This window comes from Hippopotamus amphibius, chromosome 6 (genome assembly GCF_030028045.1).
Source record: "Hippopotamus amphibius kiboko isolate mHipAmp2 chromosome 6, mHipAmp2.hap2, whole genome shotgun sequence".
Taxonomy (NCBI): Eukaryota; Metazoa; Chordata; class Mammalia; order Artiodactyla; family Hippopotamidae; genus Hippopotamus; species Hippopotamus amphibius.
Genome location: NC_080191.1, coordinates 100,295,838 through 100,320,630, shown reverse-complemented (window position 1 = coordinate 100,320,630; position 24,793 = coordinate 100,295,838). Strand labels below are relative to the sequence as shown.

General features: G+C 41.5%; 1 protein-coding gene and 2 non-coding genes across 3 annotated transcripts; 1 reads left to right on the top strand and 2 right to left on the bottom strand.

Annotated features, from left to right (window-relative positions):
- Nucleotides 1–10,207: 10,207 nt before the first annotated feature.
- TRNAC-GCA (transfer RNA cysteine (anticodon GCA)) lies at nucleotides 10,208–10,279 on the bottom strand. The gene has a single exon. It is a non-coding gene; the product is annotated as a tRNA-Cys (tRNA).
- Nucleotides 10,280–13,430: 3,151 nt separating this feature from the next.
- TRNAC-GCA (transfer RNA cysteine (anticodon GCA)) lies at nucleotides 13,431–13,502 on the bottom strand. The gene has a single exon. It is a non-coding gene; the product is annotated as a tRNA-Cys (tRNA).
- Nucleotides 13,503–22,650: 9,148 nt separating this feature from the next.
- On the top strand, nucleotides 22,651–23,149 carry LOC130855627 (alpha-endosulfine-like). Its single transcript, XM_057739490.1, has one exon. The coding sequence runs from the start codon at nucleotides 22,746–22,748 to the stop codon at nucleotides 23,097–23,099; it is 354 nt and encodes a 117-aa protein (XP_057595473.1). The 5' UTR covers nucleotides 22,651–22,745; the 3' UTR covers nucleotides 23,100–23,149.
- Nucleotides 23,150–24,793: the final 1,644 nt, after the last annotated feature.

The window sequence follows — 24,793 nt, the reverse complement described above, 5'->3', positions numbered from 1 at the left end:
TCTTGAGTCAAGAATTCAAGTTCAAATAACTTATCTGAGAGATGCCCACAGGGCACACTGATGAAGGAAGGGGGAGTAAGACAGAAAAGGGAACGCCAGTAAAGGCTGTACCATCATGCAAGTTACCACCTCGCACAACCCACTGCAACTCCACTGGGAACTCAGGAGCCCAGACAGTAGGCATCGATCGTGGCTCAGACTGTTGCCCTGAGGTGTAAGGGACCAGGAGTATTTAAACAGTTTCATTTCTTTATTTTGTTTTTATTTCTGTTATTCTGTGAGGTTTGTCAAAAAGGATCTTGCTTTGATTTATGTCATAAAGTGTTCTGCCTATGTTTTCCTCTAAGAGTTTTATCATGTCTGGCCTTACATTTAGGTCTTTAATCCATTTTGAGTTTATTTCTGTGTATGGTGTTAGGAAGTGTTCTAATTTCATTCTTTTACACTTAGCTGTCCAATTTCCCCAGCACCACTTATTGAAGAGGCTGCCTTTTCTCCATTGTATATTCTTGCCTCCTTTGTCAAAGATAAGGTGCCCATATGTGCATGGGTTTATCTCTGGGCTTCCTATCCTGTTCCATTTATCTATATTTCTGTTTTTGTGCCAGTACCATACTGTCTTGATTACTGTAGGCTTGTAGTATAATTTACAGTCAGGGTGCCTGATTCCTCCACCTCCGTCTTTCCTTCTCAAGATTGCTTTGGCTATTTGGGATCTGTTGCATACCCATACAAATCATAAAATTTCTTGTTCTAGTTCTGTGAAAAATGCCATTGGTCATTTTTTTTTAAAGAACATTTATTGAGATACAGTTAACAGACAATAAACTGCATATATTTAGAGTGTACAATTTGGTATCTCAATCTCCCAATTCAACCCCCACAACCCTCCCCACTTTCCCCATTTTGTGTCCATATGTTTGTTCTCTATATCTGGGTCACTATTTCTGCCTTGCAAACCAGTTGATCTGTAACATTGTTCTAGATTCCACATATATGTGTTAATATACGATATTTATTTTTCTCTTTCTGACTCACTTCACTCAGTATGACAGTCTCTAGGTCCATCCATGTCTCTACACATGTCCCAGTTTCATTGCTTTTTACAGCTGAATAATATTCCACTGTGTATATGTACCACATTTTTCTTATCCATTCATCTGTTGATGGACATTTAGGTTGCTTCCATGTCCTGGCTATTGTAAATAGTGCTGCAATGAACATTGGAGTGCATGTGTCTTTTTGAATTATGGTGTTCTCTGGGTATATGCCCAGCAGTGGGATTGTTGGGTCATATGGTAGTTCTATTTTTAGTTTTGCAAGGAACCTCCATACTGTTCTCCATAGTGGCTGTATCAATTTACATTCCCACCAGCAGTGCAAGAGCATTCCCTTTTCTCCACACCCTCTTCAGCATTTACTGTTTGTCGATTTTCTGATGATGCCCATTCTAACTGGTGTGAGTGATACCTCATTGTAGTTTTGATTTGCATTTCTCTAATAGTTAGTGATGTTGAACAGCTTTTCATGTGCCTTTTGGTCATCTGTTTGTCTTCTTGGAAAAGTGCCTTTTTAGGTCTTCTGCCCATTTTTTGATTGGGTTGTTTGTTTTTTTGATATTGAGCTGGATGAACTGTTTATATATTTTGGAGATTAGTCCTTTGTCTGTTGATTATTTTGCAAATATTTTCTCCCATTCTGAGGGTTGTCTTTTTGTCTTGCTGATATTTTCTTCTGCTGTGCAGAAGCTTTGAGGTGTCATTAGGTCCCACTTATTTGTTTTTGTTTTTATTTCCATTACTCTAGGAGGTGGATCAAAAAAGATCTCGCTGTGATTTATGTCGAAGAGTGTTCTTCCTATGTTTTCCTCTAGGAGTTTTATAGTGTCTGGCGTTACATTTAGGTCTTTTATCCATTTTGAGTTTAGCTTTGTGTATGGTGTTAGGGAGTGTTCTAATCTCATTCTTTTACATGTAGCTGTCCAGTTTTACCAACACCACTTATTGAAGAGGCTATCTTTTCTCCTTGTGTATCCTTGCCTCCTTTGTCATAGATTAGTTGACCACAGTTTATCTCTGGGCTCTCTATCCTGTTCCATTGATCTATATATTTTTTTGTGTCAGTACCATACTGTCTTGATCACTGTAGCCTTGTAGTATAGCCTGAAGTCAGGAAGCCTGATTCCACCAACTCCATCTTTCCTTCTCAAGATTGCTTTGGCTATTCGGGGTCTTTTGCGTTACGATACAAATCATAAAATTTCTTATTCTAGTTCTGTGAAAAATGCCATTGGTAATTTGATAGGCATTGCATTGAATCTGTAAATTGATTTCAGTAATATAGTAATTTTCACAATATTGATTCTTCCAATCCAAGAACATGGTATGTCCCTCCATCTGTTTTTGTCGTCTTTGATTTCTTTCATTAGTGTCTTATAGTTTTCTGAGTACAGGTCTTTTACCTCCTTGGTTAGGTTTATTCCTTGGTATTTTATCCTTTTTGTTGCAATGGTGAATGGGATTGTTTCTTAATTTCTCTTTCTGATCTTTCGTAGTTAGTATATAGAAATGCAAGAGATTTCTCTGTGTTAATTTAGTATCCTGCAACTTTACCAAATTCATTGATTAGCTCAAGTAGTTTTCTGGTGGCATCTTTAGGATTTTCTATGTATAGTATCATGTCATCTGCAAACAGTGACAGTTTGACTTCTTCTTTTCCAATTTGGATTCCTTTGATTTCTTTTTCTTCTCTGATTGCTGTAGCAAGAACTTCTAAACTATGTTGAGTAGTAGTGGCGAGATTGGACATCCTTGTCTTGTTCCTGATCTTAGAGGGAATGCTTCCAGTTTTTCACCATTGAGAATGATGTTTGCTGTGGGTTTGTCATATATGGCCTTTATTATGTTGAGGTAGGTTCCCTCTATGCCCACCTTCTGGAGAGTTTTTATCATCAATGGGTGTTGAATTTTGTCAAAAGCTTTTTCTGCATCTATTGAGATGATCATGTGGTTTTCATCCTTCAATTTGTTAATATGGTGTATCACATTGGTTGATTTGTGTATATGGAAGAATCCTTGCATTCCAGGGATAAACCCCACTTGATCATAGTGTATGATCCTTTGCATGTGTTGTTGGATTCTGTTGGTAATATTTTGTTGAGGATTTCTGCATCTAAATTCATCAGTGATATTGGTCTGTAGTTTTCTTTTTTTGCAGTATCTTTGTCTGGTTTTGGTATCAGGGTGATGGTGGCTTCATAAAATGAGTTTAGGAGTATTCCTTCCTCTGCAATGTTTTGGAAGAGTTTGAGAAGGAGGGGTGTTAGCTCTTCTCTAAAGGTTTGATAAAATTCACCTCTGAATCCATCTGGTCCTGGACTTTTGTTTGTTGGGAGATTTTTAATCACAGTTTCAATTTCATTACTTGTGATTGGTCTGTTCATATTTCCTATGTCTTCCTGATTCAGTCTTGGAAGGTTATACCTTTCTAAAAATGTGTCCATTTCATCCAGGTTGTCCATTTTATTGGCATATAGTTGCTTGTAGTAATCTCTTATGGTGCTTTTTATTTCTGCAGTGTCTGTTGTAACTTCTCCTGTTTCATTTCCAAATTTATTGATTTGTGTCCTCTCCCTCTTTTTCTTGATGAGTCTTGCTAGAGGTTTATCGATTTTATTTATCTTCTCAAAGAACCTGCTTTTAGTTTTATTGATTTTTGCTACTGTTTTCTTTGTTTCTATTTCATTTATTTCTGCTCTGATCTTTATGATTTCTCTCCATCTGCTAACTTTGGGTTTTGCTTGCTCTTCTTTCTCTGGTTTCTTTAGGTGTAAGGTTAGATTGTTTATTTGGGATTTTTCTTGTTTCTTGAGGTAGGATTGTATTGCTATAAACTTTCCTCTTAGAACTGCCTTTGCTGCATCACATAGGTTTTGGGCCATTTTGTTTTGGTTGTGATTTGTCTCTAGGTATTTTTTTTATTTCCTCTTTGATTTCTTCAGTGATCTCTTGGTTATTTAGTAGCATATTGTTTAGCTTCCATGTGTTTGTGTTTTTTACAAATTGATTTCTAATCTCATAGCGTTGTGGTCGGAGAAGATGCTTGATATGATTTCAATTTTCTTGAATTTACCAAGGCTTGATTTATGACCCAAAATGTGATCTATCCTGGAGAATGTTCCATGTGTACTTGAGAAGAACGTGCAATCTGCTGTTTTTGGATGTAATGTCCTATAGATATCTATTAAATCAAGCTGATTTATTGTGTCATTTAAAGCTTGTGTTTCTTTATCAATTTTCTGTGTGGAAGATCTGTCCATTTGTGTAAGTGGGATGTTAAAGTCCCCCACTATGATTGTGTTACTGTCAATTTCCTCCTCCATAGTTGTTAGCATTTGCCTTATGTATTGAGGTGCTCCTATATTGGGTGCATATATATTTATAAATGTTACCTCTTCTTCTTGGATTGATCCCTTGATCTTTATGTAGTGTCCTTTCTTGTCTTTTGTAACAATTTTTATTTTAAATCTATTTTATCTGATATGAGTATCACTACCCCAGCTTTCCTTTGATTCCCATTTGCATGGAATATCTTTTTCCATCCTTTCACTTATAGTCTGTTTGTGTGTCCCTAGGTCTGAAGTGGGTCTCATGTAGACAGCATATATATGGGTCTTGTTTTTGTATCTATTCAGCCAGTCTGTGTCTTTTGGTTGGAGCATTTAGTCCATTTACATTCAAGGTAATTAGCAATATGTATGTTCCTATTACCATTTTCTTAATTGTTTTGTTTTTGTTTTTGTAGGTCCTTTTCTTCTCATATGTTTCCCACTTAGAGAAGTTCCTTTAGCATTTGTTGTAGGGCTGGTTTGATGGTGCTGAATTCTCTTAGCTGCTGCTTGTCTGTAAAGCTTTTGATTTCTCCATCGAATCTGAATGAGATCCTTGCTGGGTAGAGTATTCTTGGTTGTAGGTTCTTCCCTTTCATCACTTTAAATATATTGTGCCACTCCCTTCTGGCTTGCAGACTTTCTGCTGAGAAGTCAGCTGTTACCCTTATGGGAGTTCCCTTGTATGTTATTGGTCGTTTTTCCCTTGTTGCTTTTAATAACTTTTCTCTGTCTTTAATTTTTTTTCAGTTTGACTACTATGTGTCTTGGCGTGTTTCTCCTTGGGTTTATCCTGCCTGGGAGTCTCTGCACTTCTTGGACTTGGGTGGCTATTTCCTTTCCCACGTTAGGGAAGTTTTCAACTATAATCTTTTCCAATATTTTCTTGGGTCCTTTCTCTCTCTCTTCTCCTTCTGGGACCCCAGTAATTCAAATGTTGGTGCATTTAACATTGTCCCAGAGGTCTCTCAGGCTGTCTTCAGTTCTTTTCATTCTTTTATCTTTATTCTTTTCCACATCAGTGACTATCTCCATTCTGTCTTCCAGATCACTTAAATGCCCTTCTGCCTCAGTTAATCTGCTATTGGTTCCTTCTAGTGTATTTTTCATTTCAGTTATTGTGTTGCATATCTCTGTTTGTTTGCTCTTTAATTCTTCTAGGTCTTTGGTAAACTTTTCTTGTAACCTTTCAATCTTTGCATCCAGTCTTTTTTCAAAGTCCTGGATCATCTTCACTGTCATTATTCTGAATTCTTTTTCTGTAAGGGTGCCTATATGCTCCTCATTTAGCTTTTTTTCTGGGGTTTTATCTTTTCCCTTCATCTGGTACAAAATCGTCTGCCTTTTCATTTTCTCTATCTTTCTGTGGCTCTGGTTTTCAGTTCCACAAGACGAAATACTGCTGATACTGCTTGATTCTGCTGTCTGCCCTCTTGTGGAGGAAGCTACCTAGGAGGCTCCTGGGTGCTTCCTGATGGGAGGGACTGATGGTGGGCTGGGCTGGGTGGGCAGAGCTCAGTAAGACTTTAATCTGCTTGTCTGCCAATGGGTGGGGCTGTGTTTCCACCTTCTTGGTTTTTTGGCCTGAGGCTACCTAGCACTGGCACTTACAGGCTCTTTTGTGGGGCTAATGGCAGACTCTGGGAGGGCTCCCACCAATGAGCACTTCTCAGAACCCCTGCCGCCAGTGCCCCTGTCTCCTCTGTGAGCCACAGCTGCCCCCCACCTCTGCAGGTGACCCTCCAACACAAGCAGGTAGGTCTGGTTCAGTCTCCTATGGGGTCACCTCTCCTTCTCCCTGGGTCCTGGTGAGCACACTTTTTTGTATGCCCTCCAAGAGTGGAGTCTCTGTTTCCCCCAGTTCTGTGGAGGTCCCGCAATCAAATCCCACTGGCTTTCAAAGTCTGATTCTCTGGGGATTCCTCCTCCTATTGCTGGATTCCCAGGTTGGGAAGCCTGACATGGGCTCAGAACCCTCACTTTAGTGGGTGGACTTCTGTGGTATAACTGTTCTCTGGCTTGCGAGTCACCCACCCAGCATTTATGGGATTTGATTTTAATGTGATCGCGCCCCTCCTACCATCTCATTGCAGCTTCTCCTTTGTCTCTGGATGTGGGGTGTCGTTTTTGGTGAGTTCCAGTTTCTTTCTGTCCATGATTGTTCATAAGTTAGTTGCAATTCTTGTGCTCTTGCAAAAGGGAGTGAGCGCATGTCCTCCTACTCTGCCATCTTGATCTTCTCTCATCCCATTGCTCATTTGATAGGGCTTGCATTGAATCTGTAAATTGCTTTGGGTAGTATTGTCATTTTCACAATGCTTAATGCAACTTAAAAGCTTTGGCACAACAAAAGGAACCGTGGACAAGACAAGAAGGCAACTCTCAGAATGGGAGAAAGTATTTGCCAATGAAGCAACTGACAAAGGATTAATCTCCAAAATATACAAGAAGCTCACTCAACTCAATTTCCAAAAAGTACATAACCCCACCCAAAAATGGGCGGAAGACCTGAATAGACATTTCTCCAAAGAAGACATGCAGATGGCTAACAAACACATGAAAAGATGCTTAACATCACTAATCATTAGAGAAATGCAGGTCAAAGCCACAATGAGGTATCACCTCACACAGGTCTGAATGGCCATCATCAAAAAAATCTAAAAACAATAAATGCTATAGATTGGGTGTGGAGAAAAGTGAACTCTCCTGCACTGTTGATGTGCAGGAATGTAAGTTGGTACAGCCACTATGGAAAACAGTTTTGGAGGTTCCTTAAAAAACTAAAGATAGAACTACCATATGACCCAGCAATCCCACTACTGGTCACATACCCTGAGAAAACCATAATCCAAAAAGAAACATGTACCACAATGTTCATTGAAGCACTATTTACAATAGCCAGGACATTGAAGCAACCTAAATGCCCATCCACAGATGAATGGATAAAGAAGCTGTGGCACATGTATGCAATGGAATATTACTCAGCCATAAAAAAGAATGAAATTGAGTTATTTGTAGTGAGGTGGATGGACCCAGAGTCTGTCATACAGAGTGAAGTAAGCCAGAAAGAGAAAAAAAAATACCATATGCCTACTCACATATATGGAATCTAAAAAAATGGTACTGATGAACGCAGTGACAGGGCAAGAATAAATGTGCAGATGTAGAGAATGGACTTGAGGACATGGGGTGGGGAGTGAAGGGAAAGCTGGGACGAAGTGAGAGAGTAACACTGACATATATACACTACCAAATGCAAAATAGACAGCTAGTGGGAAACTGCTGCATAATACAGGGAGGTCAGCTCGATGATGGTGATGACTTAAAGGATTGGGGTAGGGAGGGTGGGAAGGAATCGCGGGAGGGAGGGGATATGGGGATACATGTATAAATACAGCTGATTCACTTTGTTGTACAGCAAAAGCTGACACAAGAGTGTAAAGCAATTAAATTCCAATAAAGAGCTTAAAAAAATAAACAACAGTTTCTGTCACTCATTGAGTGCTGTTCCCAAGGGCCATTAATTCTCTGGCACTTCCAGCTTTAAGTGAACAGGTGCAACTGGCTCTGGGTCAAAAAAAAACCCTCAGGGGAAAAGAGGCAGATGCTGGTAGCTGGAATCAGGCCAGGGTGAACTGTGTGGGAAAATTGGCAAAGTGTCCAGGGTGTCTGCTGTACCCGTTACCCCAGAACCTAGAGCTTGAGAAAAGCTTGTGTGCTATCAGTTTTTCAGAAAGTACCATCCCAGGCAGCAGGAGTGAGGGGAAAGGGAGGGAGTCAGAGAAAGAAGGTTCAGTCAGTTTAAAGGTGAATTTCCAAGCTGGCCACCACGTGGTAACAAGTGCACTGATTGCTTGATCTCATGAAGCTGTCTCTTGAGAGGTTGTATGAACAACTGCATCCCCAGACAATGTGTCCTAAGGAAGGAAGAGGAGATTTCAGCTTCAGCTTCTGCATTTCATTGGTGAAAGCTTTCCCTGTGGTGCACGCACTCCTGAACACTTCCAAATTCTGTATGTGGGGCACCAAGTGGGTCTCGTGACCTCTCACACCTTGAAAGCAAGATGGAAGCCAAGAAAGGGAGGCGGGGGCATCCTGCATGGACAGGAGGGGTGCAGGGCAGGCCTGGGTGGAGCTGATGGGTACTTACATACTTGGTTACCCCTGTGGCAGCCAGGGCAGAAAAGGTGGCCAAGGGCTCCAAAATGCTCAAGACCAAGAGGATCTGAGATGCTGCCTAATATATACCTGATGCATTTTTGCTTAATAAGTATTTACATACATTCACACATAAAACACACTCACATGTACAAACAATCACATATAAAAAAGACAACAGTTTAAAAGGCAGTGGCGAAGAGCCAACCAAATTTTATTGCCTCCTGTGTTCTTTGGTATATGTTTAAAATTTTATATAATAAAGGTGTTTTGATTTTACAGTGGCTGAAGGTCATGTGGACAGTTTTAGAAAGGGAGGCAGAGTAGTAAAATTTATTTCTCAGAATAAAACAAACTGGTAAAAACAATTATTATTCTGTATTTTACGTGATGGGCACATACAATATTGTCTTCTTCAATAAAGGTTGAATCTTTTAAGAAACTGTTTAGAAAAGCAGCAATAAATAGTTTTTTAATGTGAGAAGTATAATGCTTGCCTTATAATAAAATTAGTTTCCAAATAATTTAGAAATTTACTTTCTTTGTATATCTTTCTTCATTCATTTATTCATTCACTGAATTAGCCAATAGCTGTTATTCACCAAATACTTTCTGAGCCCCTACTGCGGGCAAGGGCCTTGCCAGTCACTTGACAAGAAGAATCAGAAAGAATTGCTACCTACTAAGTGCCCATTTTGGAATGAATAAGATGGGTTATGGCAAAGAAAAGTCATACTCACCAAGTACCCAGACACTTTCTTACCTTTCCCAACCTTCACTGCAATAAATATGGGGCCACATGACTAGTTCTGAATAAACAACAAGGTCCTACTGTATAGCACAGGGAACTATATTCACTACCTTGTGAAAAATCATAATAGAAAATAATGTGATGAAGAATGTGTGTATATATATATATATATATATACATATATATCTGAATCACTTTGATGTGCATTAGAAATTAACACAACATTGTAAATCAACTATACTTCAATTAAAAAAAAAAACACAAGGAAAGGCTGTCAGAGGTTGATGGAGACTAAGAAGACATTATGACTAAATGCAATGTGGTACCCTGTATTGAATCCTGGACCAGGAAAAGACACTGGTGGAAAAATTGGTGACATCTGAAGGAGGTCTATGGTCTGGTTAATAGTGCTGAACCAATGTTTATTTCACAGAAATGTTTCATGGTTATGTAAGCTGTCACCATTAGGGAAAGTTGAGTAAAAGGTATGGGGGAATCTCTCTATACTATCTCTGCAACTCTTCTGTAACTCTACAATTATCTCTGCAACTCTTCTGTAACTCTACAAGTTTGTAGAAAGGAAGATTGAAAGTTCTGGTTAATAAGACTTGAATACATAGGACAGGAGAAAAGGTACATGTGAGAAAGTGCATACATTGTGTGTTTTTGTCAGTGTGTCTGTGGTTGGGGGACATCAAGTGTGGGAGTGTGTATGGATGTGTCTCTTGGGTGTTTGTGTGTATCTGGTGCAGGCAGGTTAGGTTAACATGAGAGGGAATTAATAAGGCAGGGTGTCTCCTTGAACCTGAGGGACTGCCAGCTTAAATGCTGAGCCCTAGACACCTTCCTCACCTCAACCCAGATCCAGCCTTTTAATGAAGCTGCCAGGAAGAACAAAAGAAAAAAAAAACAGGGGGCACCTGGATTTGAACCAGGGACCTCTTGATCTGCAGTCAAATGCTCTACCACTGAGCTATACCCCCCTGATACTAAAATGACCCCTACAAGTATTTATTCCACTGTTGTGAGTTACATCATACTTCATAAATACATTTATGGCTGAGATTTCTCCTGGATTTAAATTCATCCCTGATTCCTTTCTAGCCACACAACTTCCTGCTCTTCTCAGAGCATGTATGTTCAGTCTCTTCCCAGAAACTAAAGCTCAGTGCTGTGTTCTCAGTTTAATACTCCAGCATTTAAATATGCCTGCAACTGCCCATAAATCTCTGGGCACATCAGTGAATGTTGTAAATATCATGGGCTGCCATCAAGCATTGGACATGGAAGGGATCTTAACTGGGTATCCACAACTAGACTGCAGAAGCTCATGTTCAACTCTGAATTACAGGCAAATATAGTATGCATGTATGTATTGTATATTGTGCATGATTTCATCAGATTTTCAGAGGGACCTCACCTTGGAACACCATGGTTCCTAGTCCTTTGAGTTCCAATCTGAGAACTTTTAATCTTAGGTGCCTCCAAGATTGAGAAGGAACATCAAGGAAATCTCTGGCATTGCAGCAAATTCTCCCTGATGGGGCCTGTGAGCTGCTGCGAAGCTAAGGAGCCCACAGCCCCCAGAGCTCCAGCTCACAGTCCTCTGAGGGTCGCAGACGACCCTTTCCAGCCTCCCCACTCTGAGGTTCTACAGAAACCTCAGATTGCAAACCCAGTAAGCTCCAAATGACACTTGCTATCTTGCTGCTTAAACCTGCATCTCCTATTTTGCTTTGTCGTAATAACAAAACGAATAAAGAATATTTACTAAACACTTGTGATGTGCCAGGCTCAGTACTAAAAGTTCTAGCCATAGCTTCTTGCTGAATCATCACCAAAAAATCCCACAAAACAGGTATTTTTGTTAGCATACTGATTTTGCAATTGAGGAAACAGAGGCACAGAGTGGCCATGCAGCTGGGAGGTGGCGGGGCCAGGATTTCAGGATGGGCTCAGAGCTGGGTACCAGGCCTGCCTATTTAACCATCTGATCAGCCTCCTTCCTGTCTTAGTTGATGACACCACTGTGTAGTCAATCATTTGGCCAAAACATTTAAAACAACTCTGGGCTTCTTCCAACCTCTCCTCCCCAGTCCCAGTTTATCACCGGGTACTGTTGATTGTACCTTTGACATCACTTATGTCCATCCCCACCCCTGCACCACAGGGCCACCACCTCTTAAGTGGCCTCCTGGCCTCCACCCCTCACATCTATCCCCTACTGCTTCCAGAACAGTCATTCTAAAAACCAGGTGTATAACAGACCCTAGGTCCATCCACCTCATTACAAATAACTCAATTTCATTCCATCTTATGGCTGAGTAATATTCCATTGTATAAATGTGCCACATCTTCTTTATCCATTCATCTGTGGATGGGCATTTAGGTTGCTTCCATGTCCTGGCTATTGTAAATAGTGCTGCAATGAACATTGTGGTACATGTTTCTTTTTGGATTATGGTTTTCTCAGGGTATATGCCCAGTAGTGGGATTGTCATACAGAGCAAAGTAAGCCAGAAAGAGGAAAACAAATACCGTATGCTAATGCATATATATGGAATCTAAAAAAATGGTGCTGATGAACCCAATGACAGGGCAAGAATAAAGATGCAGATGTAGAGAACGGACTTGAGGATATGTGGTGGGAGGTGAAGGGGAAGCTGGGATGAAGTGAGACAGTAGCATTAACATATATACACTACCAAATGTAAAATAGATGGCTAGTGGGACGCTGTTGCATAACACAGGTAGATAAACTGAATAACGGGTGATGACTTAGAGGGCTGGGATAGGGAGGATGGGAGGGAGTTACAGGAGGGAGGGGATATGGGGATATACGAATAAATACAGCCGACTCACTTTGGTGTACAGCAAAAACTGGCACAGCAGTGTAAAGCAATTATATTCAAATAAAGAGCTAAAAAACAAAAACAAAAACAAAAACAAAATACAGGTGTATCTAGGTCACTCCTTTTAAAGGTCTTAGTGATAAACTCCAAGCCTTTTAGCACAACACAGAGTTCTTACATTTTGACCCATCTGCCTCCTCAGCTTCAGCCTCCTCTGACACTCCTGATATCACATTTTGTGCTCCAACTGCATCCATTGGGCTCCAACCTCTGTCCATGCAGTCTTCTCTGCCTGGGACTCAACCACCACTCCCCTCGGCTCTGCCTCTGCTCCACCCTCGCTCTGGTGAGATACTCGTCTTCTGTGAAACACTGACATGCCTGAGAAGCCTCCTGTAACCTCCCTCCTCTGGACAAAGGTAGTCACTGCCTCCTCTGTGCTCCTGAAGCTGGCTCAGCTCAGTACAGCTCACAGCTGTCTTATTTATAGGCCTGCTTCCTGACTGAGAGCACACTGAGTGCAGGGGCTGTGTCTTGTTCACTTCTGGGCTCACACTCTGCACAGTTCAGGCACACAGTGGTGTGTGTCATTCAAACGGACTTACTGCACAGCAGTGCCTGAGCTTCAGGCAGGAGTTAAACCTAGACTAAGGCCTGACCTCTGGCCCCAGCCTGGGTTGAGAATGAAGGCATCCAAGGTGGGGTGCTCAGCTGCAGGGAATGAACTGGGGGTGGAAAGGTAATAGGAAGTCCTCAAGCTTTAGTGCAGGAAAGGAGTGCAGTCCCTAAACTTCAGGCCAGTTCATGTTTATCCACAGCAGTGTTCTGTGAACAAGGACTCTATTCCCTGACTGTCCCCAGGACACTGCGAAGTGTGGACACCGTCACTAAGTTGCTGGCTTTGCCTTGCAGCCCAAAGGTTCTAAAACTCTATGGACAGTCCTAGCACCTTGGGAGCATTGCTAAGTGGAATTTTGTGAGAAAGATTTTAACAGAAGGAGAGCAGTACATATAGTATAACGAAGTCATTGAGAACCGTGCTCTGAGGTCAAATCCCAGACCTGCACTTTGTAGCATTTCCAAGTCCCAGACTTCCCATGCAAAATGGAGATAATGTGTCTTGTAACATTTTGGTGAGAAATGAAGTAGGTAATTAACGTGAAGAACATAGTCTGCCACCTGGCATATACACAAGGGACATTAGTGATTATTCAACCAGCCATGAGCTGTAGAAGATAAAAGTCAAAATCAATACATATTTTTCTAAAGCATGAAGAATATGCAGGGGGACCTGGATTTGAACCAGGGACCTCTTGATCTGCAGTCAAATGCTCTACCCCTGAGCTATACCCCCACTGAAATGGACTTGTTTTTGTACTCTCTCTCTCTCTCAGCGTTGCGGTTCTAAACACCTGCAATGACTCAGGGGAGCTATAATTAGAGAGAATTCTGCCTGGAAGGAGCTGGGCATCACACGTCTTAGAATTTCATTACGCAAAAAGACCCGACTCCTGAGAATTACGTTCTCTGAGCCTAGAAACTCTCCCAGACTTTCCATACCCAAAGCCTCTTCTGTCTCCCATGTCTCACAGAAAGTGACCCTCGGTTCCAGGTAAAAATCATGAGGTTTTCCATGAATAGCATCATCAGCACAATGTGATGATGGGATTCCCGTCATGCTCTCTCAGCCACGGCTCCCGGCAGCTGAGAGCCTCACTCTTCTCCTGACTTCACAGGACTGAGCTCACAGCTGGCACTCAGTAGACGTTTGCTTCATTAAACTGATTCTGGAAAAATATGAAAAAATAATGGTTTGTGTGAGATAGCTTTTCCAAGACATAACTATACGATAATTTTACACAAAAGACAGATGGTCTAGGAGACACACTCTTATGTAACATAATGTGCCTGAAACTTGGAATGCTGCCAACTCTAAAAGGTCATTTGATGAAGAGGAATAAGGCTTCAAACAAGAGCCTCTTAATTGATTAAATAAATTACCTGTCCTATTCCTACCACCAAAGATTCCTTTTCACTTTCAAACACAACCACAGTTGGATCACCCTGTATTTCTGGGCATCACAAACACCTCCTCTCCCCCTAATAAACTCTTCAGGTGCTTCTTATGGAATCTTACCTGCCTACAGCTGTTGGGAAGGCTCTCTTCTGGCAATTTCCTGAGTACATTATTGAGATCTTATCAAAGGATCCTAGCGTGTCAGAGTGGTGGCTCGTTGGGAGCCCAGGAGAGGGAAGAGTCTACATTACATTCTTTTCCTCCTCTGCCTCAGGCTGGGATTGAGAGCTGAGAAAAGAATCACATGCATTCTTTGCTCATTGTTCTTTTCTCACCCTGGACATCAGTGGGAGTAGAGATTTTAGCAGTAACAGATGTACTGTGTGCTTCGTATTGAAGAACCCTGGCGTTGGAAGGGATTTAGAGACCATTTATTCCAACCACTTCCTTTGCAGACTAAGAAACAGATGCAGGGAAGATGAAGAGTCCTGCTTAAAGTCACAGACATGACAGCAGCAGGAGCAGAACCAAGGGTCCATTCCACTGCCAACTCCTTAGAGGCGCTTTGGAAGCCCCCAGTGCCTGGAAAGGTGCAGGTGCTCAGTATAAATGTCTGTGGGATAAATACCAAATGGTAGTTATATAGGTAGACCCAAAGTCTTGGTTTGCTGGGGATTCTCCTGGTTTTAGCACTGAATGCCCTGCGTCCCAGGAAATCCCTCAGAAAACCGGGCTGTGGTCATAGATATGACCTTATATTTTTTCATTCAAAATATTTCTAAAACCTAATCATTCACTTTCCACTGTCTCATTTTTTTAACCATTTAACGTACCTCCTATACTAGTATTTACTTAATATTTGTCTTGAAATCAACCTACTGTTTTTTTATTTAGCCTCATCCTAAGCAAAAATATCCTTGAAATCATGCCAATTATATATTTTTTGTACTGAATATCAAAACAAATACAGAGCTTTGGATATTTGTTAAAACTGCATTTAACACAACTTGCCATGCACCCTTCTAAGTGCTTTACAAACACTGATTTATTTACTCCTTAAGACAGCCCAATGACTGAGGAATGATTATCATTTTTACGATGAGGAAACTGAGACACAAAGAGGTTAAATAGCTTGTCTAAGGTCACACAGCTGTTAAATTTATCCACAGCCCCAAAATCATCTAGGAAACCCTCAGTGATAACCGCAAAGTGATAATTAATTTTATGTGTCCATCTGAGTGGGCCCAGACATTTGGTGTCATTATTCAGAGTTGTTCATAAGGTTGTTTCTGGATGAGATCAGCATGTGAATTGGTAAGGAGTAAAGCAGATGGATGCTCTCTTTCTATGTGGGCCTCTTCCAATCCATGGAACAACCAAATAGAAAGATCAAGTAAACAAAAAGTACCACAAATAACATGTGTTGGAAAGGATATGGAAAAAAGGGAACCCTCATGAACTGCTGGTCGGGATGTAAATTGATGGAAAAGTATGGAGGTTCCTCAAGAAACTAAGAATTACCATATGATCCTGCAATCCCACTCCTGGGCATATAGATGGACAAAACTCTAATGCAAAAACATGCATGCACCCCTATGCTCACAGCAGCACTATTCACAATAGCCAAGACATAGAAACAACCTAAGTGTCCATCAACAGATGAACGGATAAAGAAGATGTGATAGACACACACACACACACACACACACACACAGGAATACTACTTGGCCATTAAAAAAGAATGAAATAATGGCATTTGTAACTACATGGATAAACCTGGAGGGTATTATGCTAAGCAAAATAAGTCAGACAAAGACAAAAGCTGTATATTATCACTTGTAAGTGGTATCTAAAAAGTAAAACAAATGAAGGACTATAACAAAAGAGAAGCAGATTCACAGATGTAGAGAATAAACTAGTGGTTATGAGTAGGGAGAGGGCAGGGGGAGGGGCAGGAGAGGGAAAGGGATAAAGAGGCACAAACTGCTACTAAATAAGCTGCAAAAAGAGAAGGTACAGCACAGGGAATGTAGCCAGTATTTTATAATCACTTTAAATGGAATATAATCTATAAAAATGTTGAATCACTATGTTGTATACCAGAAATTAATGCAATATTGTAAATCAACTATACTTCAATAATAATGAACAGAAAAGACCAAGTAAGAGGGACCTTGTCCTGCTGTGAGCTGAGATATCAGTTGTTTCCTGCCTTCAGAATCAAACTGAAACATCAGCTCATCTGGGTCTGCAGCTTGCTGACTATAGATCTTGGGACTTTCCAGCCTCCAAAATCGTGTGAGTCAATTCCTTACCATAAGTATCTTTATATACACATATACATCCTATTGGTTCTGTGTGTCAGGAGACCCATAATACACAGGGCATGCCCTGGGGAGAATTACTGGGCATGTACTGGCCCTGTGCTCCTGTCCATATTGTTGAGGTTGCGTATACCCCAGAACAGCACCTGCCACAAGGTGGCAATCCAGTGGCGATGGTTAAGCTGAGCTGCTGTGGTGTTTCTAACTCCTGTCCCCTTCACACACATGTGAATTTGCTCTCATTGTCAAAACATTAACAGAAATAAAAGCTCATACATTTTTAACTCTGTGTTATAGGATCCAAATAATCCGGCTCAAGTTCCAAAGACTTACATTGCAAGAAAAAAAACGTTCTAGACATCTGTTGCACAGCTATGTGATTATGCTAAACAGTAATGAACTGTACACTTAGAAATGATTACCATGATAAATGTAATGTTATGTATTTTTTACCAAAAAAAAAAACTATGCTCTAATATCAGAAAGAACTTGAGTAATGAAGCACACCACCTCAAAAAACCAAACACACGCGCACTGCAGAAATGACAGGAACACGTAAGCACTTGTGTCACTGGATATGAGCTCCTCAACCTCCGACTCAGTGAGCAGACTTTGCCTGATTCACAGACTGAGACAAACTTCCTCAAAGGCCACAGCAAACCCAATGCCTCTCCATGCTCCCAACAGGGCACAGCACCACGTGACACTCTTCATTCCCTAGACGGTCACGGGGTCACTGACTTCAGCCCCATTTTGTTGTACCCACTTGACAAGAAAGCAAAATAAAGCTAATATGATCCTCCATTTTTCTTTTTTTCCCCTTGAGACTTATATTAACATCTGCTGAGAAATTTTTTTTTTCAGGTCTTGATTGGAGTATAATTGCTTTACACTGTTGTGCCAGTTTCTGCTGTACAACAAAGTGAATCAGCTGTATTTATACATATATCCTCATATCCCCTCCCTCTTGAGCCTCCCTCCCACCCCCCCATCCCACCGCTCTAAGTCATCACCCATCATCAAGTTGTTCTCCCTATGATATGCAACAACTTCCCACTAGCTATCCATTTTATATTTGGTAGTGTATATATGTCAATGCTACTCTCTCACTTTGTCCCAGCTTCCCCGTCCCCCCCACCCCCCGTGTCCTCAAGTCCATTCTGTACATCTGCATCTTTATTATTCCCTTGCCACTGGGTTCATCAGTACCATTTTTTTAGGATTCCATATATATGCATTAGCATCCGGTATTTTTTTTCTCTTTCTGACTTACTTCACTCTGTATGACAGACTCTAGATCCATCTGCCTAACTACAAGTAGCTCAATTTCATTCATTTTTATGGCTGAGTCATATTCCATTGTGGATTTGCAGGTCTGCACACGGGGCCATCCTCTATTTTTCTACTCTTGGTGAAGTTGCCTCTGGATTGAGCCCCATGTGCAAACCTGCAAATCCACCAGTCCCATGCCTGGGTTTTCTTTTCTGTTGGCAAGTGGTCCAGGGAAGCCTTACAAGTTTTGTTATGCCTACAGACAGATAAGAAAATTGGGGACTGTGCATGTTAGTTTTATTAAAGGAGAGGGGGAAAGGATGTCCCAATCAAAGTGCACCCAAATGAATTGCCAAGGGGAAGACTGGCCAAAAGTTATGTTTAGTAATTGCCTTGCAGTTGATATCCTCGAGATGTAATAAGGAAGAATAAATCTGACTTGATATTAGATCTGTTTCTTTTACTTTAACCTTGATATTCTATTACTTTTGCTTCAAGTCAAGATTGCTGCCTGTAGCCTGAAATATACAGGATAGCCCATTCTCAAGGCTCTGACCTTTAAGGGTGTAACACTTTTCTATTCATATAGAGATAAAAAGTTGCAGAATAGAGAATAACACTTGTCTTATTGGAGCTTTACAGGAACATGATGACCTGACCTATGTGGACAGCTCCAAGAACAAAGGATTCCTACACCAAGAAGTTTACAACAACCAACCACGTCCCTCTCTCACCTTGCCTTTAAAAATGCTTTGCTGTCTACAAATAACAAATGCTGGAGAGGGTATGGAGAAAAGGGAACCCTCCCTACACTGTTGGTGGAAATGTAAATTGGTGCAACCACTGTGGAAAACAGTATGGAGCTTCCTCAAAAAACTAAAAATAGAATTACCATATGATCCAGCAATCTCACTGCTGGGCAGTTATCCAGACAAAACTGTAATTCAATGAAGTCAGGACACTATTTAACACCATGCACAAAAATAAGCTCAAACTGGATTAAAGACCTGAATGTAAGACCAGACACTATAAAACTCTTAGAGGAAAACATAGGAAAAACACTCTTTGACATAACACACCAAGATCTTTTTTGACCCACCTCCTAGAGTAATGAAAATAAAAACAAAAATAAACAAATGGGGCCTAATTAAACTTAAAAGCTTTTGCACAGCAAAGGAAACCACAAACAAGATGAAAAGACAACCCTCAGAATGGGAGAAAATATTTGCAAATGAAGTAACAGACAAAGGATTAATCTCCAAAATATACAAACAGCTCATGGAGCTCAATATAAAACAAACAACCCAATCCAAAAATGGGTGGAAGACCTAAGCAGATATCTCTTCAAGGAGGACATACAGATGGACAAGTGGCACATGAAAGGATGCTCAACATCACTAATTACTAGAGAAATGCAAGTCAAAGCCACAATGAGGTATCGCCTCACACCGGTCAGAATGGCCATCATCAAAACATCTAGAAACAATAAATGCTGGAGAGGGTGTGGAGAAAAGGGAACCCTCCTGCAGTGTTGGTGGGAATGTAAAGTGATACAGCCACTATGGAGAACAGTATGGAGGTTCCTTAAAAAACTAAAAATAGAACTACCATATGACCCAGCAATCCCACCACTGGGCACATACCATGAGAAAATCCTAATTCAAAAAGACACATGTGCCACAATGTTCATTGCAGCACTATTTACAATAGCCAGGACATGGAATCAACCTAAATGCCCATCAACAGATGAATGGATAAGGATGTGGTAGATATATAGAATGGAATATTTTTCAGTCATAAAAAGGAATGGAATTGGATCATTTGTAGATGTGGATGGACCTAGAATCTGTCATACAGAGTGAGGTAAGCCAGAAAGAGAAAAACAAATATTGTATATTAATGCATATTTGTGGAATCTAGAAAAATGGTACAGATGAATATATTTGCAAAACAGGAATAGAGATGTAGACACAGAGAATGGACATGTGGACACTGAGTGGGGAAGGGGAGGGTGGGACAAATTGGGAGATTAGGATTGATGTATATACACTACCATACGTAAGATAGATAGCTAGTGGGAACATGCTGTGAAGAAAAGGAAACTGAGCTCAGTGCTCTGTGATGACCTAGATGGGTGGGATTGGGGGGTGAGGTGGGCGGGAGGCCCAAGAGGGAGGGGATGTATGTATATACATATAGCTGATTCACTTCCCTGTACAGCAGAAACTAACACAACATTGTAAAGCAATTATACTCCAGTTAAAAAAAAAAGATATATGCACCCCTATGTTCACAGCAGTACTATTCACAATAGCCAAAACATGGAGACAACCTAAATGTCCATTGACAGATGAATGGATAAAGAAGATGTGGTACATATATACAGTGGGATACTACTCAGCCATAAAAAGGAATGAAATAATGCCATTTGCAGCAACATGGTGGCAACTAGAGATTATTATACTAAGCGAAGTAAGTCAGAAAGAGAAAGACAAATACCATATGATATCACTTATATGTAGACTCTAAAATAGGATACAAATGAACCAGCTCTGAAACAGAAACAGAATCATGGACATAGAGAACAGACTGGTGACTGCCAAGAGGGAGAGCACTGGGAGAGGGATGGAGTGGGAGGTTGGGGTTAGCAGATGTAAGCTTTTATATATAGAATGGATAAACTACAAGGTCCTACTGTATAGAACAGAGATCTATATTCCACATTCATTAATAATGGATAAACCATAATGGAAGAGAATATTTTAAAGAATGTATATATATGTATAACTGAATCACTTTGCTGTACAGCAGAAATTAACGCAGCATTGTAAATTAACTATACTCTAATAAAAAAAAAAAACATTTTGCTGAAGCCCTTCGAGGAGTTTGGGGTTTGGGGGGCACAAGCTGCCTGGTCTCCTTGCGTGCCCCTGAAGTAGACCTTTCTCTGCTCCAAATGCCAATGTTTTTGTTTGTTTGGCCTCACTGTGCATCAGGCAGATGAATTTGCCCTTGGCAGCAAAGAACCTGCAAGGGAAAACCATCTGCTCTATGTTGCCCTGAGGTCATGAGGACTGCTGTATATTACTCTCAAATTCACTCTCTCTTTCTCTCCATCTCTCTTCTCTCTCCTCTTTCTGTCTCTCAAATCAATCAAGGTTCTCCCAGGGTTCAATTTATTCTCTAAGTGAAACAGAAGCTCTTTTACAAAGTACATTCAGGCTACTCTGATTGCGCTGCTCTAGTTTAGAAGTTATAATTTCAGGTAAAGATGTGCCTCATTTATGGGAAAGTTTGTTCCTTAAAAGTTATTGTGCAACAGCCTCCTCGGTGTGTCCTTCCATGAATGCCTCCACTAATCTGCTTCATCAAATATTGTCTGTGCTGACATACACACCTCCTCTCTAAGCTTTCCTAAATATCTCCAAAACACAGCCAACCTGCCAACCTCTTGGCTAGCACAGTGATTATGAGGTTATTGGGAGGATAGCAGGATAATTTAATTCATAGAAGTGGTGGTGGTGAAGTCTCTTTAGCTAATATGGAACTACATCTCCCAGAATTCCACGCATGGTTCTAGGTTAGGGCTGCACCCACAGGAAAGTGTGCAGGACACACAAAGGTGGAAGTGTTGTGTTTCAGGGCAGGTGCTGCTGCAGTCCCTCACATGCATCTATCTCATGGCCTGCCTTGGTTTTGGGCAGTTCCAGGCTCACAGCTCTGCCCACTTGCCACTGGAGCTCTTCCTGAGCTCTCTGAATCCTGGGCCAGGTGCATGAGCAGTGTTGGAGAGACGTGTGCCAGCAGGTCACCCACCCTACTGAGGTTAGAGGTTTGGAGGCATTGAGAGACTGTTGTGGGTTCCAGTTTGGCTTTGTGGTTCTAGTTTGTCCTTTCTTGCCCCTTCTTCATGTTCACCTGCCCTTCTGGACTGCTGGCTTCAGTGACCTCTGGCCCGGCACAGACAGGACAGTGGACTCACGCACACTGCTCAACCAGTGCCCACAATTGCATGAGGTTTCATCCCTGTAATAGATCCTTTATACTGCTCACATGGTCCTACCTTTCTGCTTGAATCCTAACTAGATACTGGAAGAAATGTCCGCAAACAACACGTGGAAGCTGGAATTCTTTGACCCAACCAAATCCTGCTTTGTAAAGCTCTTTGCCTCACGAGATGCTGAAGAGGAGGGTTGTGGCATCCAGACTCAATCTCTCATTTTCTCTGGAGCCTTCCTGTAAGGCAGTGGCTGGGAGAATGACTTCTGTCTTCCTTGCGGCCTCTCTCCACAATCTCACCCTTATCTCTCTCCCTCACTCTATTCTGCCTCTTCTGTCCCCTAGTACACACCACTGTCCAGCCATGCTGGTTTAGGTCTCTTTAGAGTCCCTTTATATCTGAAGTAAGACCAGTGTATATCAAATCATAATTTCTTACAACAAATATTAATATATAGTTTTTTTTTTATTTCTCACTAAACTTTATTCAGCAATAACTCTGAAAACTTCAGACTTCTCCTCTATGGTATAAGTGGAAGAACATAGGGCCAGCAGTCAACCCCAGCTCTGCTCAATCAGTCTGACCTTTGCACAAACCCCTGAATCTCAAGTCCTCCAACCTTCATCTGCAGACATAAAGAACTGGAATTGACGACCTCTCAAGACCCCTCCAACTTGAAACAATCCATTCAAAATAAACTTCTAAACAATGCTCTAAATACACTAAGAGAAGCTTCATCTTTAAAGAAGCTGAAAGTAAATATTTCCAGAAGCAAATACTTAGACTTTTGTACATTGTCAAATATACATCAAACACACAAAGCTGTATGAAAGCTTTTTCTGGAATTAAGCTCAGAGCAAATTTAATACTCAATCGCGAGTGACAGGAGCCGAAGAAGCAGCGCAGGTTGTCCCGTTTCCCCTCCCCCTTCCCTTCTCTGGTTGACTTCCCGGGTCTCTTACACTCCACAGTCCCAGCCCCGCCATGTCCCAGAAACAAGAAGAGAAAAACCCTGCGGAGGAGACCGGCGAGGAGAAGCAGGACACACAAGAGAAAGAAGGTATTCTCCCTGAGAGAGCCGAGGAGGCAAAGCTAAAGGCCAAATATCCAAGCCTAGGACAAAAGCCTGGAGGCTCCGACTTCCTCATGAAGAGACTCCAGAAAGGGCAAAAATACTTTGACTCAGGAGACTACAACATGGCCAAAGCCAAGATGAAGAATAAGCAGCTGCCAAGTGCAGGACCAGACAAGAACCTGGTGACTGGTGACCACATCCCCACCCCACAGGATCTGCCCCAGAGAAAGTCCTCACTCGTCACCAGCAAGCTTGCGGGGTAACCTGGGCCCCCTTCTGCTCCCCTTCCTCACCCACTGGACTTTTATATATCATAGGCAGGGATGGAATGGGCACCTGGTTATATCTTCTCAGCTTGCTAGCCAGAAAGGACTGTGATTCTTCTGGGGGCTGCTGAGAAGGTGATGTGGGCTGAAAAGAGGCGCCGAGTTCATTTCTTTGGTTAAATTGAGATTTCCACACCCTCATGTAGCCCAGGTAGGGGCTCAGAAATAGGAGACTAGGATTGGATAAAGCTGCAAACTCTCTTTTTCTTTCATATGAGAAACTGGGGAGATGTGATTTCTCCTTTTGGAAGAGAATATCCCAAAATTTGTTAGGCTAAGCCTTGGGAATGATGTGACAGGTTTAACATTCCAAGGCTAACCTGACATGGTTGGAAAAGATAGATTAAATGAGATCCGTTTTCTGTGCTTTAAGTGTTTTGTCCCTTAGGCTGCTATTGCTTCATGTTTCCGTTATGGCAGGTTTAGAGAATCCTCAAAAAGAAAAAGTGATTTGCTTGCCTAAAGCTATAATGCCCACTTAACCTCATTTACTCAGTGTCTTTTATAGTTTGCCCTGGCTCTTAAATAATGTAAAGATTGGAGGATATTATTCACATAAAATGGGCACCTTCTCTCTCTCTTCCAACATGTTGCTTTTTGAAAGTATCATGGGATAGTGAAAAGAACACTGGATTAGGAGTCAAGATATCTGGGTTCTAGTTCCACTCAGTCTAGGCAGAACTGATATGTAACCTTGGTCAAGTCATCTAACCTCTCTGGATTTCTATTTCCTCATCTGTAAAACAGAGTTGAATATAGATAAGATTGATTCTGATTCTAAAATGCTGAAAAAAACTGTGTTACTCATTGAAAAACCAAAAGTGAGGAAGGCCCACAGGTGAGCCTACAGAGGAGAGCTATTTGAAGACTACACGGAGAGAGAAGTTGAGATATGGGGGTTATAAATTCAGGCAAGAGGGCCTCATCAGTATCATGGTCTTGAGGGTCAAGAAAAAAAATTCTAAGCTAGCCATGAAAGCTCCTGCCTCTGCCCTCACCTGCTTTCCTACAGTCTGGGCCCTTGCCACTAAAAAGCTGCTCTGGCAGCCAAGCTGTGGGCCTAAAGAAACAAGCTCAGTCATGCACATATGGAGTTCCACGTCTCAGATGTTGTCAGCTGCCAGGTGTATTGTTAGGAAGACAAAAGGAAAGGGATGAACTGAGCAAGCCTCCGGGGCTCAGTGCTACTGCAGGGCTGGAGCGGCAGGTTCTCAGGAGATGAATCACCCTGGAGGAAACTGGGGAGGGTGGTTAGGGAGAAAGAGAAGGAGCACTGAGAAATCTCTGCCTTCCTAGAGCTCAGTAACCCAGCTCCTGTGCTCTGAGAAGTAGCAACGCTGATCGTGAACCAGGTGGAAGAAAGGGGCTGCAGGTGGCCAGCATCGTCAATCTAGTTATCACTGGCTTGGCCTGAATCTTACTGAACGCAGCCTGCTCTGACAGAGGGCCAGGGTGAGAACTAGCCGTTCAAGAGAGGAAGATTCTATAATCTTCTCTTGCCCTCTCAGCTCACCAGTTCTGATGTGCCACACATCTGACCTGATGAGAACGACTGATGAACTTGCTGATGCATGTGTCGGGGGTTGGGGGTGTGTCTGTACTTCTTTCCTGACCAGCCATTCACTTTTCAG